Source organism: Odocoileus virginianus, chromosome 30 (genome assembly GCF_023699985.2).
Source record: "Odocoileus virginianus isolate 20LAN1187 ecotype Illinois chromosome 30, Ovbor_1.2, whole genome shotgun sequence".
NCBI lineage: Eukaryota > Metazoa > Chordata > Mammalia > Artiodactyla > Cervidae > Odocoileus > Odocoileus virginianus.
The window spans coordinates 41511140-41532010 of NC_069703.1; the positions used below are offsets into that span (position 1 = coordinate 41511140).

At 40.2% G+C, this 20871-nt stretch overlaps 1 protein-coding gene and 1 non-coding gene across 2 annotated transcripts in view; both read right to left on the reverse strand.

The window, feature by feature from the left end:
• Positions 1-230: 230 nt before the first annotated feature.
• Positions 231-20871, reverse strand: part of SNRNP40 (small nuclear ribonucleoprotein U5 subunit 40) — a 33545-nt gene continuing 12904 nt past the window's right edge. Inside the window, exons 5-10 of the mRNA XM_020882764.2 lie at positions 20023-20145; positions 9275-9395; positions 6777-6859; positions 5615-5676; positions 1278-1381; positions 231-744 (exon numbers count right to left, since the gene is read on the reverse strand). Of these exons, the coding sequence (XP_020738423.1) occupies positions 695-744; positions 1278-1381; positions 5615-5676; positions 6777-6859; positions 9275-9395; positions 20023-20145 (543 nt within the window). The 3' untranslated portion in view covers positions 231-694. The remainder of the gene's footprint in view (positions 745-1277; positions 1382-5614; positions 5677-6776; positions 6860-9274; positions 9396-20022; positions 20146-20871) is intronic.
• LOC139032261 (small nucleolar RNA SNORA21) lies at positions 20495-20630 on the reverse strand. Its single transcript, XR_011484798.1, has one exon. It is a non-coding gene; the product is annotated as a small nucleolar RNA SNORA21 (small nucleolar RNA).

The following is a 20871-nucleotide window of genomic DNA, read 5'->3' on the forward strand; positions in this document are numbered from 1 at the left end:
TGCTATCGCTACTGGCTGAGAATGCTGCAAATCTGCCCACTTCAGGAAATCTGAGGGTAGGGACTGCTGATTGCTGCTCAGAAAAGTGCTTTTGGCAGTGGAGACACAGACCATGTTCAGCTTCTTGGAAGTTTAAGTGGGTTGTATGTATCCCCTGGTCACACCATGCTCTCAGATTTACAGCGATCAAGCCTCAGAGAAAAGACAGCAATAAATTCAATCCACATGGCTCCTGTAAAAAGACATCTAGTTGGCTTTTAATACAAAATGAGTCAGAGAAACAAAGAAAGAAAATATCATACAAGTTATTGAACTTAAAAAAAAAAAAAAAAAACCCGACAAATACATTTCAGTCACATTCCCTGTCTTCATCCTGGATTAGGAAACAGGAAATGATGAACCAACCAATGTCTGTCCTTTTGAAGAAACCTTATTAAAAAAAAAAAAAGGAGGAAAAAAATCAAACAATCCCTGAAATCTGGCAGGTGGTTTTAAGAGGCCACTGGAAGCTTGCCTTAGTCATCCCGGTGAACTGGGACACTGGTGGTTTGGAACATGGCTACCTCCTCCTCATTTCTTGCTGCTAACAATCTTCATCTGAAGGGAGGATGCTGGCTTGGACATCATTTGATGCCACTTATGCTGTCTGAGGTCTCAGGGTCAAGTAGTCTTGTGGAGTTTTCATTCCATATCTTCACTGAATCTCCCCCATATATAGTCTCTTGTCACTGGATGCTGAGAGAACTGAGGTGAAGAGAACAGAGAAGATAACTGGAAATAATGAAGGCTCAAGGAGACTTGGTGTTTAAGGGCTCTTATGTCAAGAGGCAATTTTGGTATAAAAGAGCAACTGGATTTAGCTTAAATTCCCCTCCTCCTAAATCACCATTCACAGGAAACTATAGCTTGGCTTTTCAATCTGAATTCTTTCAAAACCATGAGGGTGGACCGTGCTATGGGAAATACATTATCTGGGTCTAAATCTTGATTTTCCTTGTCAGTCAAGCCTTAAGAAAAAGACCTCAATCATTCTAGAAGAGAATAATCAATGTCTATGCCAGTCATTTTATAAATATGCTTCTGCTTTTTATTCTGAGCCCTGGAAAAAGTTGTATTTTCTCAAAAATTCAAGTCCCATTACTTAGCTTAGCTAGCCAATAAAAGGTAAGTTAAGTTCCAGTTTATATCTGAACATTAAGAAACATCATTCTTTTATCCAACTATATCACTGAATCATAGACCTGAAGCAAGTAAACTCCCAGTCAGGACAGACTTACTGATGGGTTCATCGGGGTGGAAAGCCACTTCATTGATGGAGCCAGCATGGCCCGGTAGCTTATACAAAATCCTCCTGCTTGTGGTATCCCAGACGTAGACAAACCTGCAAATATTATGAAGAGCAAGGCTAAGGCATCCTGGAACTGAGGGTAAGGAAGAAGTATGGTTTTTAAGGGAAGTGGAAGCAACCTTTTATTTAGTCACTCCATACTTATTGAACTGTGCTCTGATGTTTAGAAACTAGGAATATAGATTACAAATAAGGCATGGATCCTGCCCATGAGCAACTGAGTGGAGAAACAGGAATAGCTAAGTTATCAGCATTTTCCAACACAAGCTTCTAAAGTAGGAAAGATCACAGAGAAGACAGACAAATGGTTCTTCCTACAGCTCCCACACAGAAATCTTTAAAGGGCCCCCAGGGACTTCCCTGGTGGTCCAGTGGTTAAGAATCCACCGTCCAATGCTGGGACCATGGGCTCAATTCCTGGTCAGGCAACTAAGATCCCATATGCTGCTGCTACTGAGCCTGCATGCCACCACTAGAAAGCCCACATGCCACAATGAAAGATCCTGAGGGCCGCAACTAAGACCCAATGCAGCCATAAATAAATAAATATTTTAAATAAAAAAGAGCACCAAATATAATTAGGGTGTAGTTAACTTCATATGTACCTAGGAATGTTCTAAAAGTAATCTAACTCGTGGCAGGTTGGGAGACCAGGTTGTAGATTGACCTGAACTTCTTAGTATTGTATTCAAATCACAAAATCCAGAGAAGGGACGGGAAATTTCTGCATTATATAAACAAAACCCAAATACACACTCGATCCAGATCTTACACTGAACTCATGGGCAGAAAGAATACTGAATTCTAGCATGGGAAAGGGCAAACAGATATTAGCTAGTCTAAACTTATTCTACAGAAAAGAAAACTAAGGTATAGTGACTTCTCCAAGGTTACACAGTTCATTAGTGGCTCAGTGGCAGAATTAAAATTAACATTCTTAATATATATTCCAGTACTCTCCTTTCTCTTATCATCTTCAAATGCCTTGTGTCCCTTGCCACCTCTCACTCCCTTTACCCCTGCCAAAAGAAGTTTCGTTGACCTTCAGCCTTGCTTGGGTTATTTTAAGCTGAAGGTAAAATAAATAGATATTATCTTCACATGACCATGCAAAGAAAATCTGCTGGTAAATTTTAAAAGCTGATGATTTTCAAACAGGTTATACCAATTATTCACATATTTGTTTTGTTCAATCAACACCTAAAAGGGTACACTCATCAGTACATGACTATAAAATGCCTAGTTCTGAACACTACATTTTTAGTTTAAAATGAAGAAAAAAGAAAAGAAAAGAACTTCTTAATTACAGTGTAGCTCACAAGGTTTAGGTTCCATAGGAGCTAAATAAAAACTCCATGCAAGGTGGAAGAGAGGGAACCCCGTCTGTCTACAGACTCCTTGGCTCTAATGCTCAGGTTTCCCCCACTGTCTTTCTTGCCACACACATCAACTGTCCTCATTAATCCAGCTAAGGTGATGTGGCATAGTGAAAAAGTGTGTTAAGTTCTGGGTTCAAGTCTCAATTCAACTATTTAATAGCTACATAGCCTTTAGACATTTATTTAACTTCTCTGAGGGCCTCTTTTCTTAGACAAATGATGGAGTAATGATGGTGACAATGTTGATCTCACAGTTTGTATGCAAAGTGCCCAGCACACAGAATTAATGATAGCTAATGTTATGATGAATAAATAGTTATCAAAACAGAATCACATGAAATCAACACACTGAATAAATCACTCACAGCAAAGACTGACCAGTCATTTCATAGTCCTTGATAGGAACTCTTCAAAGGTTTCAAATCTGAACAGGAGGAGCTAGGTGAATTGCAAGTAGGGAGGGGAAATTTGCCAAATTCAGGCCAAGCTGAAAAGCAGTTTTCTGAGAAGGATACATTATCCAGGCACATAAAAGCCAGCAGAAGCCCAGATCTCCAAGGGTTTACTTTAAGGCCTCACTTTCCATGGCTGCCAATTAGATACTAAATTTAGAGGGGCCTTATCCTCTCCTTATTCTGGGATGGCAACATTCGGCAGGAATCAGGCTCCTTATGTAACAGAGTGCTTGTTGACTTGAGGCTAATTGGTGAGGTGGCCTGTGAAATGTGGCCAACCCTCAGCAGGTAGACAGACAGGCTTTTCCCTAGACCAGAGCCATGCTTCCACATGCAAGGTTTAAAGGAACAGTGGGGAGGGAAAGAGAGAAGAGAGAACACTGAAAGCTAGAAAGAGCCAGTGTCAGAAACAAACTGCTTAGAACAGCTAGGTAGATATCATTTAAAAGCTTAATCATATAGGAAAGATATATCTCTGCTGAAAATCATGTACAAATACTTAGAATGGTTCTTACTCTGTCAGAATGTAAGACAGCTGAGCCATGGGCCTGTTTTTCAAGGTCTTCTTTAGAAACCTGGCAACTGAAAATCCTTTAGATTCCCTCTTCAAGGTCACCCACTAAACCACCAGGACTCAAACCAGCACAGTTTTATCTGGGTCCTTTCCCCTGCCATAAAATACTCAAATATTTACCCATTTTCCCCCGGCGTTAAACACACCAGGGAAAAAAAGTGGATTCTGGAATCTCTGGGTATATTTAGAATTGTTCACAAGTCGGGTGTGGAACAGATCAAAGTGAGGCTTCTTTAGGGTTGTGCCAGAGCCCCAAGTGGGAGAAAACTCTGGAATATGCTGAAAGCCCAAGCTAGCCTGGGAAAGGCTTACTGCTTATAGGATGATGCCTGTTTTCGTTGAGTAGCAGGAAAATCTCTAAGTTGGGAGAAAGATGGGGTTAAGCAGAAGAGGGCTAACAATGTTTTCCAATGGGAGCTAAACCCGGAGCCTGCCATCTGAGGGCCTCATCATTTTTTTTTTAAATAAAATAGTCATTCTTATTTATTTGGCTGCGCCAGGTTTTAGTTGTGACACGAGGGATCTTTAGTTGTGGCATGTGGGGTCCAGTTCCTCGACCAGGGATTGAACTCTGGGCTTCTGCATTGGGAGTGGAGTCTTAGCCACTGGGCCTCCAGGTTAAGTCCCCAGGGCTTCGTCATTATTTACCATCCATCCCACACTGTGGCCCAAAAGCCTGGGCACTTGAACATTCCTATTCAACATCTGACTCCCTCCCAAATAAGGTCACCGGAGGCATATCAAATGAAGAATTCTCTACCTTCTCTGTTTCTCATTTATCATTTAATTCTTCAGGCAGTTTACATTGATTCAGCTTGCTGCAGAGTCACTTCAGTCGTGTCTGACTCTGTGCAATCCCATAGACGGCAGCCCACCAGGCTCTCCCGTCCCTGGGATTCTCCAGGCAAGGACACTGGAGTGGGTTGCCATTTCCTTCTCCAATGTGTGAAAGTGAAAAGTGAAAGTGAAGTCACTCAGTCGTTGGAAAATATCTAGCCCACATTCCGCCCTCACCAAGCAATCCTGACACTTTTTCCACTGAACTCAGACCCAGCTCTGAATCATCCCCAACATAGTCGGCTATTACCAAGAGCTGAGCTGATATGCAGGGCAAAATCTGACCATCCTTGAGCTAGAATTCATTCATGCAATATTGCTTAGAATAGGTCAAGCACTGCCTTGGATTCAGAGATGAGTAAGATTCATCTCCTGATCTCTAGGAGCAAATAATTTAGTAGGAGTTGCCCCACTATGTTTGTCTTACTGTAAGATGCAATAACTGCTAATAAAGGTTAGATGTATATAATGTTACTACAACCCAGAAAAAGAGCAATTTAGCAATGCCCAACAGGTAAGGGAGAGAGAGGGCCAGGTAAGTTTATAAATACAATATAGGTAGATTACTAGGGAGATACAGGAGTTTGGATAATGGAGGAGGCAGAAGGGATGTAAGAACAGGAGAAGTTCCATGTGAGTGAAGCACTGTGGTGATTGATGGTGGGGGAGGAGTAAGTAATAACACAACATGTATGTGAATGAACTGAAGCATGGCAGAAGAATCTCATGAAGGGAACTGGAGCCAGATTAGGAGTTTGAATTTTATTACACTGGCAAAGGCAATCTAACAACCAAAAACACCTGTTTATCTTCCAGGTTTAAAATGTATCCAAAGAGGGTAGAAATGATGTATTTGTCCACATGATCTCTAAACCCTTCAGAATGCACTACATACAGCTTCATCTCTGAGTGCAGCTATAACTCGACGTCTGCTCCGGCTCATTTCTGGCACTTAATGTATTAAACATGAGAAGACACCTGCAGCTACATCATTCTTTACCTCACGTCCAGTAATCCTTACCTGTCAGCTGAGCCAGCTGCTATCTTGCTTCCATCAGGTGACCAAGAACATCTCAGAAGATTCTGTAATGATGAATAGGCAGGAATCCAATGAATACATTAATGTACCAAATGTATGTACCCCTCTTTATTAGACTACAGCATCACTAAGAGATTTTAAATTCTTAGGTACAGTTTTTTGTTTTCTGTTTTTTGGGGGCTGTGCTGCATGGCCTGCAGGATATTAGTTTCTTGACCAGGGAATGAACCTGTGCTCCCCTCAGTGGAAGTGCAGAGTCTTAACCACCGGACTGCTAGAGAATTCCTCCTCTTGAGCAGAGTATTCTCTGCAACATATAATCAACAACTGTCTTATACCCTGTGGCCCAAGACAGCCTATTTTAATATATTTCAAACCATATAAAAACCAACTGAGAAACTGCTTAATTTACAGTAAATTAACAGTGGACCTGGCTATAAAATTTTGTTATGCCTACAAATGGGGGCTTTTTTTTGCTCATTTACCTGGATCCTCAATAAATTTTTTGCTTATCTTGAAGGAAAATAAAAATAAAGTCAATAATAACAAAAGGTAAAATTTGATTTATCTTTAAATAAAATTCTTTGATTTTTAAATCAAATAAAAGATTCAGTGAAACTGAACCTTAATGGGTTCTCAAAAGGAAAACATTAGTCTATATTAACAAACTGTCTGGAGGAAAAGCTGTTTTGAAGAGTTCATCTGAAAGTTTAGGAAAATTTTCAGTCTCTCAGAGCTTGGCCCGTGGTTCTTACTGAGGGAAGGAACATATCTCAGGACTCTAATACCTGGTCACTGGGAGGGTGAGGGAGGTCATCTGGGTAGCAGCCATGGGAGTCTGAGTTCCATATGGAACAATGACCTGTGAGAGTCAATATTCCCCAAAAATTAAGAAGACAGAAGCATCCTGTTGAAGTGGGAAGTCCTAAATTTGAGGACTCCATCACTATCTGCCTATGTGATTGCCTTCTTGCCTATGTTGCTGTCAGTTTAATTTCTGGCAAGAGCAGTTTTGATGGACAAAAGTGTTACTGGAATTCTGCTCTTTCTCAGTAGAGTTATTGCTCTCTATATCCTTAGCATCATCTTAAATGTTTCTTTCAGTCAAATGGACAGTAAAATTCCTCTGCTATGCAGCACTCACCTTTTCAAAGTTGTGTACATTTCCTTGAAATATCTTCACACATCGCTCTTTGGGTGCAAATGGCCGGACATCCCAGACCCGCACTGCAAATTCAAACAAACGAAACAAAACAGTTATCAGACAGCGGGATACCTGAGAACCCAGATACCTGAGATATCTGAGTTCTCAGATACCTGAGAACCCAGCTGAAATCAGGATCATGTCAATGACAGATGCTATTTCCTGGGTGGAGAAAGATCAACATGGTACAATGCTACTTGATAAGCCTTTTTTCTTTTTCTAATGGGAATGAAATGCATCCAAGTTCCATTAACAGGGACTAAAGACACAGAGGAAAACTGAGAAGGCAGGAAAGGAAAATGTCAAACACACTGCTGGGGATTTGCAACAGAAAGTAGTTGAGTGTGATACTGATTTCAACAAAACATTTTGCAGATGATTCCTCTGCCAATCCTGAGTCACATCTAGCAAAATTTCAACATGACAATCTAAATACCACTGACTACTGTGATAATCAATCTATAAAAGTCAAACTCAGGACTAAACTTTTCCAATTACGCTCACAGGAAAATCTGACAGTTTAATTGTAAACAAGGCCAATATAGAAAAAGTGAACTTTGAATCCAATTCTAACTCTGCTATAAATATGTGGGGAAAATATCAGGAAGATAGTGAGATTCTCTGTGCTTTGGGTACCTTTGTAAAATGAGAATGCCACTTGCTCTTTTTTTAAAAAATAAGAATATTTTAAAGGTCAAATAAGATGATACATGAAAGGGCTTTAAGACTGGCAGTGATAAATAATAAACAAAAAGAATTTGTAATTTTTATTATATACCTATAACGAGAAATTCTTGTTTTTATTTTAATAACCATTTAGGGAATCTCACCTTTCCTTATAGTGACTTCCCTGGTGGCCCAGATGGTAAAGCATCTGCCTACAAGGCAGGAGACCCAGGTTTGATCCCTGGGTCAGAAAGATCCCTTGGAGAAGGAAAAAGCAACCCACTCTAGTATTCTTGCCTGGAAAATCCCATGGACGGAGGAGCCTGGTAGGCTACAGTCCATGGGGTCACAAAGAGTCGGACACGACTGAGTGACTTCACTTTATTTCTTTCTTTCCCTTTCCTTATAACAAACAATGCTAGAATTAGACAATTGAAAATCTAATGAAGTAGGATATAAATACCCACAGTAAGCAGCGGCCACAGCCGCTGTTAACTAAAGCTAAATGCACAGTGAAATTTGAGTGATGTCATTTTACTTGAGTATGGGAAAAAAGCCAACAATCCTTGAAGTCAAACAGGCATAAAAAGGCAAAACTACACATGAAAGTTTGCTATTCAGATGAGAATACAGCCAGAAGGCAAGGAAGTTCATTCATTCAGCAAATATCTATCGAGCAACCCTTGAGTGCTAGGCTTCTGTGATAGTTCAGTTGGAAAAGAATCTGCCTGCAAAGCAGGGGATCCTGGTTTGATTCCTGGGTTGGGAAGATCCCCTGGAGAAGGGATAGGCTACCTACTCCAGTATTCTTGGGCTTCCCTTGTGGCTCAGCTGGTAAAGAATCTGCCTGCAGTGTGGGAGACCTGGGCTCACTCCCGGGTTGGGAAGATTCCATGGAGAAAGGAAAGGTTACCCACTCCAGCTTTCTGGACTAGAGAGTTCCATGGACTGTACAGTCCATGGGGTTGCAGAGTTGGACATGACTGAGCGACTTCCACTTCACTTTGGGTGTTAGGCAGTTTTCATTACAAAATGTTAGTGAAAACATTTTAGTATACCAGAGGGGCATTTCCAAAAAATATTAAGCATATAATCCAAGATGTCATTTTCCTTTTCTACTATGGAAAACACATCCTCCCACCCAACAACTCAAAAACAAGTGAAGAAAGGACAAGTGTGTTAGTGTAAATCCAGATTATTGAGGTGTTTTAATGAGGACTTGTCGTCACATTAATGCTTTTGGAGTAGGGAGGGAAGACGGACTGGCAGAAAAAGTACAACTGAGATATCAATAGGTTTTTGATCATCTGAGCTTGGTACTCTCTGAAAATGCTGGAGAACTGCCTTGGATGGATCTTCAGACTCTCATCTTTCTCAATAAACTAATCTCTATGAGTTTTTTGTGCAATGCTTAAATCCACAGTCCTTGGATTCATAGCATACCAGAACTGAAATGGGCTTGAAAAGTAAAATCTAATTCTCTTACATCATCAGTATAGAAACTGATGCCCAGAAAGAACAAATGCTATGTGTAAAGATGCTCAGGGATTAGATGGAAGATTTGGGACTTTCATCCTGGCTTCCTGGTCATTTCTTCTAAAGCATTTTCTATTACAACTTGTTTTCCTAATTGCCCTGGTGGACACCTGCAAGCCATCTTGGGCTCTTTCCTTGGACTCTCTTTTACCTCAGCACATATTCCCAGCACCTAATGCCCATTTTATTTAGGGTCTACAGCGACTGACGTGGAGAGTTTTCCTTTTCAAAGTTACCTGTATTGTCCATTGCATTAGACAAGAGGTAAGAGCCTTCAGAACTTAAACTCAGGCCAGTCACTGAATCTGCATGACCTCTCATCGTGTAGGTCAGCTTATTTTGGCGCAGGTCCCAGACCTACAAAACAAAACAATGTGACACTCCCAGAAATCAAACAGTGAACAGCAAAGAAACGGAGTTATTAAAGAGCCAACTGCCTGGGAAAATTGGTATCCCTTCTTAATTTGCCTCGAGGCCAAGCACTACTTTACCACAAAATACAGAATTTCTATCAAAGAAGGAAAAACTCTTGTCTTTCTAAAAACAGAGTTAAAGTTACTAAGTTTGGCTAGAATATAAACTAATGACTGTCAAATATTAAGTTTAACAAAATACAAGAGGATTTAAAGAGGTTATTTTCAATTCATAACAAAATGTACTAGGAATTAAAAAAAACAAAGTAGCTTTTAAAACACAATCTATGATTCTTTGCAATTAGAAATAAACTATTTCAAACAACTATATAAAAACAGTTAAATGACTTCATTTGAAAAAGGCATTTTGATTGCATGTAAAACATACATAACAGTAATATGCAAACACAGAGGTTTAAAAATGTTCATTTAATGTCATAATACATATATACACACATATATACAATGGAAAAGCATATTTATTAAAAGAAAAATAAATTGTAAGTTCATGGTTTTCTGGTTAGGAAAGGTAAGAGAAATAGTTCAGCTGAAAATAACGTAATGTCAAACAGAAAAAAAAATAGTTTATTAAGTTATGGCTCATAAACACACTGTAACACTAAGAGCTCTCATGCTAGAGTTTGAAGAGCAGAGTGGAGTGAGTGAGGATTTAGGGCCAGACTGAACCAGTCACTGCAACTTAGAGACTTATGTATTATATTATTGGGCCACTAACCCTTCTGAGCCTGTTTCTGGTCTGTAAGATAGGGATAACATTTACTTCTTATGGCTTTTGTGAGGATTACAGATAGAATGCCTGGTACACAGCAGGCCCTCTAATTGGTTGCTATTATTAAGCAAATCCTAAAAACACTCTGAAGATTGAATGTAAAAATGTTTATAAATAAACTATTATTAAGCAAATAAGGAAAATATAAAACAGTTATTTATAATTACATAAAAGAAATACATTAAAGGCAATAGAAATGGTCTGGAACGTCATATGGAAAAAGAACAGCAATTCTGTTAAGGTCACTGTTATTATACAAAATTTCATCTAAATTTGATTTAATATTGCCACATAGTTTTTCTAACTTAAACAAATATTCCCCTGTCCCTTTAAGCAAGGCACTTTCCTCATCTAGAAATGAGTTTGTCAAAGCAATACAGATGGCAGACAACTCCACTTTCCCCATCAATAACTCATTCATGTGTGGAACCCAACACACTTTATACACAATCATCTTTGTGTCAGGATGTTTGCTGCCTCAATAATCAGGAAAGCTTGAAGTGGTTGACGTTTTTTGTTCAAGCCATTGTTCCTCTCTTCAGAGAAGGCATTGTTGAAACCTTTAGCTCTTTAGGAGAATGAAATTCATCATCCTTCACAGCACTTGGGAGCTATTTCCAGACTTTCCACTCTGGGGCCTGCACACGTTGTTTTGTATACCCAAAATGTATCTGGGATTTGCCAGAGGAAGAGTGAGTAGGGCAGTAATTTAAGCAAAATATTTTGCAGATGTCCTAATCAGCTGTTCAGTAATTGTGGCAGGCACTTTAGGAGATAAAACAAATGTTGTTCCTGTTCTCAAGGAGCTAGACAAGTGATGAGAGGCCTGCACAAGGGGCAATAGCCAAGAGGGCAGAGGGATTAATGTTGCCATGGTACATGGATGGAAGTGAGAAAGGGAAGGTTTCATAAAGAATAAAGCACTTGAGCAGGGAATGGAAAAAGAATTTACTGATTTATTGCCAAGCCACGCAGTTTGTGGAATCTTAGTTCCCCGATCGGGGACTGAACCCAGGTCCTTGGCAGTGAGAGCATAGAATCCTTACCAGTGGACTGCCAGGGAATTCCCAAGAAGTACTTCTTTATTTAGACAAAGTAGAAGGTTATTCCCAGGCAAAGATGATGCATGAAAGCAAAGGGACATGAAAAAATTGCTGGGTTGTGGGGAAACAGGCAGAGAGGAAGCAGACAATGGCCGAGTTGATGGGCAGGCAAAGGGCAGCTCACGAAAGGTTTTGAACGACTGGCTTGGATTTTACCTCACTGGGGAGCCACAGAAGGGTAGAGTAGTGGAATGAGTTGGTCAGATTCTAGAAAGAGCCTTCTGGCCCAAATAATTGGTAAGGATGAGAACAGAGATGGGACTACATTAAAACAATAAAATAAAATAAATCACCAGCTGACCTCCCATTCTGACTAGAGCTCAAGATTACAAGAAATGCCAACCAGATCTTCAAGCCACCAAGTAGAAGCGTATGTTTTTCTTTTATTCATTTTCCTCTGACTCCACAATCCTATACCCAGGAAGAAAATCTCAAGAGCCCAACAGGAGCTGTGTATTTGTTCACAACTATAATCAGAATTTGCTCACTCCAGATTTTAAGAGGGGCTTCCATTCCCTATTTGTTCCTCCTTTCCCAGAATAGGCAGTGCTCTCTGAGAGACTGAGAAGCAAACAGAAGCCAGGCTCTTCGGGAGTACTTCCTAACACAGCAAGGCAGTGCAGATATCTATCAAGCAAGCTCAAGATGGTAAGCCCCTGACTGCTTAAAGGATACTTGTTAATTGAGTAGAAGCAATATGATAGAGCTGTAAGACTACTGGCCCTCTGGAGAGTCCTGGCTCTACCACAGACTATTTGATCTTGGTCAAATCATTTAACCTTTTAGGGTTTTACCTTAGTCATCTGTACAATAAGAGAGATAATGAGATGTCTAAAGTCCCTTTCAGGCTTGACATTTTCAAAGTCTATTTCTGATGGAAAAGGAGCCTCCCTTTTGCATTTTTAAAAGAAACTTATGAGGGCCTGAGTACTGTTAAGAGTCTTTCTGGGTCCAAGAACAGTTACTCATCCCTAAGCATATCAGAACAGGATACTGTTAAATAGGGAGAAGACCGAAATTCTATGGATGGTTTCACATTTCTCTAGCATATCCCTTAGTTTTACAGGAGCAAAATAAAATAACTAAAGCAACCTAATTTCAAATACCATCTTTATTAACAGCTATCATCAAAAAACAATCTGGCAACTGTATCCAAAACATGAAATATCCTTGTATTTGTTAACACAATGATTTTCATCTAGAAATCTATTCTAAGGAAGTAATTAAATATGGAAAGCTTCATAAGCAGATATATTGGATACATTGTATACAGCAGCATAATTTGTGATAGTGACACATGAAACAGCCTAAATGTCTAGCATAAGATTGCCACTTACTGTGCTGGGAAAACTGGCCAACCACTTGTAAAAGAATGAAACTAGAACACTTTCTAACACCATACACAAAAATAAACTCAAAATGGATTAAAGATCTAAACATAAGACCAGAAACTATAAAACTCCTAGAGGAAAACATAGGCAAAACACTCTCTGACATAAATCACAGCAGGATCCTCTATGACCCAACTCCCAGGGTAATGCAAATAAAAGCAAAAATAAACAAATAGGACCTAATTAAACTTAAAAGCTTTTGCACAATGAAGGAAACTATAAGCAAGGTGAAAAGACAGACTTCAGAATGAGAAAAAATAATAGCAAATGAAGCAACAGACAAAGGATTAAACTCAAAAATATACAAGCAACTCCTGCAGCTCAATACCAGAAAAATAAATGACCCAATCAAAAAATGGGCCAACGAACTAAACAGACATTTCTCCAAAGAAGACATACAGATGGCTAGCAAACACATGAAAAGATGCTCAACATCACTCATTATCAGAGAAATGCAAATCAAAACCACAATGAGGTACCATCTCACGCAGATCAGAATGGCTGCTATCCAAGTCTACAAATAATAAATGCTGGAGAGGGTGTGGAGAAAAGGGAACCCTCTTACACTGTTGGTGGGAATGCAAACTAGTATAAGCCACTATGGAGAACAGGGTGGAGATTCCTTAAAAAACTGGAAATAGAACTGCCATATGACCCAGCAATTCCACTGCTGGGCATACATACCAAGGAAACCAGAATTGAAAGAGACACATGTACCCCAATGTTCATCGCAGCACTGTTTATAATAGCCAGGACATGGAAGCAACCTAGATGTCCATCAGCAGAAGAATGGAAAAGAAAGCTGTGGTACATATACACAATGGAATATTACTCAGCCATTAAAAAGAATACATTTGAATCAGTTCTAATGAGGTGGATGAAACTGGAGCCTATCATACAGAGTGAAGTCAGAAAGAAAAACACCAATACAGTATACTAAAGCATATATATGGAATTTAGAAAGATGGTAACGATAACCCTATATGCGAGACAGCAAAAGAGACACAAATGTATAGAATAATCTTTCGGACTCTGTGGGAGGTGAGGGTGGGATGATTTGAGAGAACAGCATTGAAACATGTATAGTATCATATGTGAAACACATCGCCAGTCCAGGTTCAATGCATGAGACAGGGTGCTCAGGGCTGGTGCACTGGGATGACCCTGAGGGATGGGATGGAGAGGGAGGTGCAAGGGGGGTTCAGGATGGGGACACATGTACATCCATGGCTGATTCATGTCAATGTATGGCACAAACCACTATAATAATGTAAAGTAATTAGCCTCCTATTAAATAAATTAAAAAAAAGATTTCCACTTACTAAACTATAGAATATTTTAATAATAAATAAAAGTAAAATAATAATGATGGCACCCAACATGTACTGAACACTTACTATGTAACTGCTATGGTGTTAGGAATATCAGAGATATATACATATATCAAGTCATTATGCTGTACATCTAAAACAATGTTATACGTCAATTATATTTCGATAAAACTAGAGAAAAAAAGAAACAGAAAAATGATCCAAATTACAACGCTAAGAAGAAAATAAGAGTAATATGATGGATAGCAATGAGGAGCACCTACTTTCATCTCAGAAATCCTCTCTGAAGATATGTCTGAGCTGGGTTTCCCTGTTGGTTCAGTGGTAAAGAATCTACCTGCCAATGCAGGGGACATGGGTGTGATCCTGATCTGGGAAGGGATCAGGGATCCCTTAGTTGCCGTGGAGCAACTAAGCCTGTGCATCACGACTACGGAAGCCCGAGAGCCCCACAGTCCACACTCTGCAACAAGAGAGTAGCCCCGATTTGCCGCAACTAGAGAAAAGCCTGTGCAGCAAAGAAGGTCCAGGACAGGCAAAAATACTAAATAAATCACCTGCCCATGCAGGGGACACAGGATGGATCCCTGGTCCAGGAAGATTCCATATACCACGGAGAAACTATGCCTGTGGGCCACAACACCTGAAGCCCATGTCCTCTAGAGCCTGTGCTCCACAATGAGAGAAGCCAACGCAATGAGAAACCTGGGCACCACAAGGAAGAGTAGCCCTGTTCGCCACAGTTAGAGAAAACCCGAGCGCAGCAATGAAGACCCAGGGCAGCCAGAAAAAGATAAAAAAGATATGTCTGAGCCCATACTTAAAGACAACACTAAGTCAGTCACGGCAATATCCAATGTTGGGGATTCCAGACAAAAGGACTAGTCATATATATGTGTGTGTATATGTATATCCCATATGTGTGGAATCTAAACTATGCTACAAATAACCTTATTTACAAAACAGATTCACAGACACAGAAAACAAACTCATGGTTACCAAAGAAGAAAGGGACTGGGGAAGGTATATACTAGGGGTTTGGGATTAGCAGATATAAACTACTATACGCCTGGTAGCTCAGCTGGTGAAGAATCTACCTTTAATGCAGGAGACCCTGATTTGATTCCTGGGTCGGGAAGATTCCCGGGAGAAGGGATAGGCTATCCACTCCAGTACTCTTGGGCTTTCCTGGTGGCTCAGTTGGTAAAGAATCCACCTGCAATGAGGGAGACCTGGGCTTGAACCCTGGGTTGGAAGATCCCCTGGAGGAGGGCATGGCACCCACAGGCTTCCCGAGTGGTTCAGACGGTAAAGAATCTGCAATGCAGGAGACTCGGGTTCAATCCTGGGTCGGAAAGATCCCCTGGAGAAGGAAATGACAACCCACTTCAATATTCCTGCCTGGAGAACTCCATGGACAGAGGAGCCTGGTGGGCTACAGTCCATGGGGTTGCAATAAGTTGGACATGACAGAGTGACTAACACACACATTATATAGAAAACAGATAAACAATGAGGTCTTACTGTATAGCGCAGAGAACTATATTAAGTATCTTGTAATATAACATAATGGGAAAGAATATGAGAAAGAACATATATGTATAACTGAACACTCTATTGTACACCAGAAGCTAGCACAACATTGTAAGTCAACTATACTTCAGATAAAAAAAGCCTACAAGGCTATAATGAAGAGTCGTTAAGTGCTGCACTCATAGGACTCTATTTATATATTTCTCATATTTGAGATAAATTTGGATTTCAGAACAAAATTGGTATATATCAACAAAGACTGAGATTAGCTATGAGAGGAAAAAACTGATCCAAGAGAAGGTATAACACATATGTATCTGAGAAGACATGGAAAACCTTCAAAACCAAGAAACTCAGTCCCTTCAGAACTATAGTACAACTAAAGATATTTGTTTATGAAAGTTAAAAGTGCTAGTCACTCAGTTGTGTTTGACTCTTTGTGACCCAATGGACTGTAGCCCACCAGGCTCCTCTGTCTATGAAATTCTCCAGAAAAGAATACTGGAGTGGGTAGCCATTCCCTTCTCCAGGGGACCTTCCTGACCCAGCTCTCTTGCACTGGAGGCAGATTCTTTACTGTTTAAGCCAGCGGGGAAGCATACTTGTATACAGAAGGTCCCAAAACAGTTTAGACAAAGAGGCCAGAATAAGCCACACTATTTGTGGCAAGAAGGACTTACTAGCACAAAATTATTATTCTTAGGCTAGTCTATGCCCACAGCTGATACACAAAGATCAAATTCTCATCGTTTAAAAAGTCTATCTCAGACAGTCATATGTTGTATGATTTTATTCATATGCTATTTTGGAATAGGAACTATAGGACAAGGAAGAGATCAATGGTTTGGAGGGATTAGGAATGGGTAGAGGGTTTGATGCAGAAGAGTACATAAAGTTTTTTGGGGTGATGGAAATTGTTCTGTCCTGTCTGTGGTAGTTACATGAATCTGCATAAGCATTAAAATCCATAGAACTGTATACTAAAAAAAGGCTAATTTCATATGTGTGCCCAGTCGCTCAGTTGTATCCAACCCTTTGCAACTCCACAGACTGTAGCCAGCCAGACTTCTCTGTCCATGGATTTTCCCAGGCAAGAATACTGGAGCGGGTTGTCATTTCCCACTCGAGGAAATCTTCCCAACCTGGGAACACGGGTCTGAATCCCAACACGGGACTGAACCTGTGTCTTTAAGTCTGCAGCACTGGCAGGAGGATTCTTCACCACTGTGCCACCTGGGAAGCTCAGAGAAAGGCTGCCCTGACTGGGAACTGAACCCCGGCTACAGCAGTGAGTGCACTGCATCCTAACCACTAGACTACTGGGGAGCATCTAATTTCACAGTATGTAAATTTTCATAATACTAACTTAGAAGTATGAAAAGTACCATGGCTAGATGACACTAATCCACTTCCATGTGTATTAGAAGCTGTCTAGTGATTCTAATAATAGTGGGTTCCCAAACTTCACTCAGGGAAATAATGTATTTGCTATTAAGGTGATCTAATTAAGCACCCACGTTTTGACTGTAGTCTCCAAAGAGTTATAGGGTGGAAAAGGGACATGAGGTTGAATTTTGGAAATGGTGAATTTTTAGGTACTCCAAATGGGGATGCTGAGTAGCTGGCTGTATATATGGGTCTGGAGCTGAAGATCTGGGTTGAGAACATCGAGTTATCTGCATAGAAATCACAATTAGAGTCACAGTATTAGATGGGAATTGCCCAGGGAAAGGCATATAATAAGAGCACTGAGGAAAGAACCTTGGGGAATAACGACATATAATGAATGCATAGACTGAATAGCTTGCAGAGGTATCTGATGGCTATGCCTGATGGAAAGGGTAGGAAAGTATATTGTCAGAGCAAGTTTAAAACAACGGAGGCAGAAGCCAGACTGATGAGCAGTGATCAGGAGGCATGGGATCGAGAAATGAAAGGTAGATAAGGCATTAAAGACAGTGAGTATAGAAAATATTCAGGGGATTTCTCACAGGAAATAAGAGCAAGACTCTGGGCCCAAACTCTGGGTTTTGAATCATTGGTAAAATGGCATTGTGTGTGTGCTCAGTTGCTCAATCCTATCCAACTCTTTGCGACCCTGGGAAGCCCATTAACAGCACTTATTTCATAGGACTGTTGTGAAGCTTAAAATAATTATAATATAAAGCTCTAAGAACAACAGGTGGCACAGTGGTAAGCAATTCACCTGCTGATGTAGGAGATGCAAGAGATGCGGGTTTGATCTCTACATCAGGAAGATCCCCTGGAGTAGGAAATGGCAACTCACTCCAGTATTCTTGCCTGGAAAATTCCAAGGACGAGAAGCCTGGCAGGCTCTAGTCCATGGGTTTGCAAAAGAGTTGGACATGACTTATGGACAAACACGCACAGCATGCATTGAGAACAATGCCTGACACACTTGAGTGTTAGAGGATGATGGTAACTGTATTGTGATCATAACCACTATCACCATCTTTAAAGAAGTTTGGCTGTAAAGGGGAAGACTGACAGGGCAATAACAAGACAATGTGGAACTGAAGGAAGACTCTTTCCCCTACCAAGAGAAGACCTGAGCATGATGAAATGCTAATAAAGAAGCAATACAGCTGGTTAAAAGGATAGGATTTGAGAAAACTGACAGCATGAGGTCCCAGAGACAGGAAAGAAAGGTTGAAATCTTTCCATTTAAGGGACTCCCTTATTGTCGGGAGAGATATCAATAAGCTCAGATATGCAGATGACGCCACCCTTATGGCAGAAAGTGAAGAACTAAATAAAGAGCTTCTTGGTGAAAGTGAAAGAGGAGAGTGAAAAAGTTGGCTTAAAGCTCAACATTCAGAAAACTAAGATCATGGCATCCGGTCTCATCAGTTCATCGCAAATAAATGGGGAAACAGTGGAAGCACTGGCTGACTTTATTTTTCTGGGCTCCAAAATCACTGCAGATGGTGATTGCAGCCGTGAAATTAAAAGACGCTTACTCCTTGGACGCAAAGTTATGACCAACCTAGACAGCATATTAAAAAGCAGAGACATTACTTTATCAACAAGGGTCCGTCTAGTTAAGGCTATGGTTTTTCCAGTGGTCATGTATGGATGTGAGGGTTGGACTATAAAGAAAGCTGAGCACCGAAGAACTGATGCTTTTGAACTGTGGTGTTGGAGAAGACTTTGAGAGTCCCTTGGACTGCAAGGAGATCCAACCAATCCATCCTAAAGGAGATCAGTCCTGAATATTCATTGGAAGGATTGATGCTGAAGCTGAAACTCCAATACTCTGGCCATCTGATGTGAAGAGCTGACTTATTTGTTGGGGAAGATTGAGGGCAGGAGGAGAAGGGGACAGCAGAGGATGAGATGGTTGGATGGCATCACCGACTCAATGGACATGGGTTTGGGTGGACTCCAGGAGCTGGTGATGGACAGGGAGGCATGGCGTGCTGCGGTTCATGGGGTTGCAGAGTCAGATACAACTGAGCGAGTGAACTGAACTGAACTGTAGATAAATGGACATTCCATCCATAGTAACAGAAAGGAGACAAGGAGAGATGGGAATACAGTACAATTTCTAGATAGAGACAACATAGGAAGTTGAATATTTACTCAATAATTACTACTCTCATGATAAAGCATAAGGTAAGTCAAAGTCTTTGAAACACCTAAGGAAGCCAATAAGTAAAAGCAGAGACAAACTGAGTAGGCCTCCCCCTGCCCCCACACATTTCATATTTACTGGCATCTGCTATGTCCAGAAATTCTGCTAGGTGCTCTAATGCATTTGGCTCATTTAATGCCCATGACAACTCTATGAGATAGATACTGTTAACCCCTACTACACACATGATAAAACAGAAGCTGAAAGAAGTTAAAGAACTAGTTTGAAGTCACAAAAAATTAGAGAACAGCAGAACTAAGATTAGACCCGAAGTCAATTACTTGAAAGCTTGAGCTATATTATACTATCAAGAAGTCTATTGCCTCTTTTCTTCAACTTCACTACCTTCTTACATTCTGAGCTATGGACCCCCACCAAAACTTCCTTTCTACAGTTTCAAAAACAAAGACACACTGAGAGATTAAGTACAGAATCACAAACTCATTTACTGCTATCTCAATGAAGCCAATGCAGGTTAAAAAAAAAAAAAAGTTTCAAATGCCATCACTCAGGGAACGCACTCTTCATTTTTCAGAGTTCCCACACAGGGACTTCTCACTTCCTATAAACTGCCTGGTCCCTGATGGGCAGGGACCATTAAGTTGTAATGCAACCCTGACTTAGAAAGTCAATAAAGACAGGAAGAAAACAAGTTCTAATTTATCTTTCACTTAGCTGGTATAAAGTGCAAAGTTAGGAAGTTGGAAAGACTTACCTCCGTAAGTGGAGACAGGTGAAAAGTAAATAGAACATAAACATCTAAAATACCTTGATATCGTTGTCTATTCCACCAGAAATAATCTGATCACTTGTATCATTGAAAGTCACAGCTAACACTTGGTAGGTGTTCTGAAATGTCTGAATGGCTGCTTTCTTGCGGATATCCCAAAGCTGAAAAAGAGGACAAGAGAGTCTATAGTAACATCACTCTAAGAAACAACTGCACAGTACACCCATAAATCTAAGGACTGTGGAAGTGAAAACATCTGTAAAGGTACCCTGTTCAGAAATTTGTCTGAATGAATATCCCATCAACATCATGAGAACCGACTATAATTTTGCCAAAGTATCTGAATGCCAGTGGAATAAATCACTTTGGTTATATTTTCAGACTTTGTTAAAATGTGAATATATGCGGTTAATTAAATGCCCTTAGAGTGGACATCTTCACCATGTTTATTAGTTCATTTGTTCTACACAAAAGATATTAGACCAATGTTTCTTTTTTTTTTTTCCTACACCTTGTCACACCATCGATTGAAGTAAACCAACACAACATGCTGCCGCTTCACCCAAAAGCGGTGTTTTCACTCTGCCCTTTCTTGACGGCTCAGCGGGTCATCAGCAAAAGGCCCACTGAGTGCTTTTAAAAGGGTGAGATCAATGTTTTCAAATTGTAGATCTTAATTCATTACTTGGCTACAACCTGCATTAAAAATATATATACATATGGAGAGGAGGTTACATCAGTGAAAATGGCAGAGTACAAAGTGCCCAAAGATTGTCCCTCTACAAAAGCAGAAAACTGGCAAACAATCTTTCAGAATCAATTGCATCAGAACTCTAGAAACTAAAAGTTTACAGCAACTAGGTAAATACTTACTGAGGATAAAAATC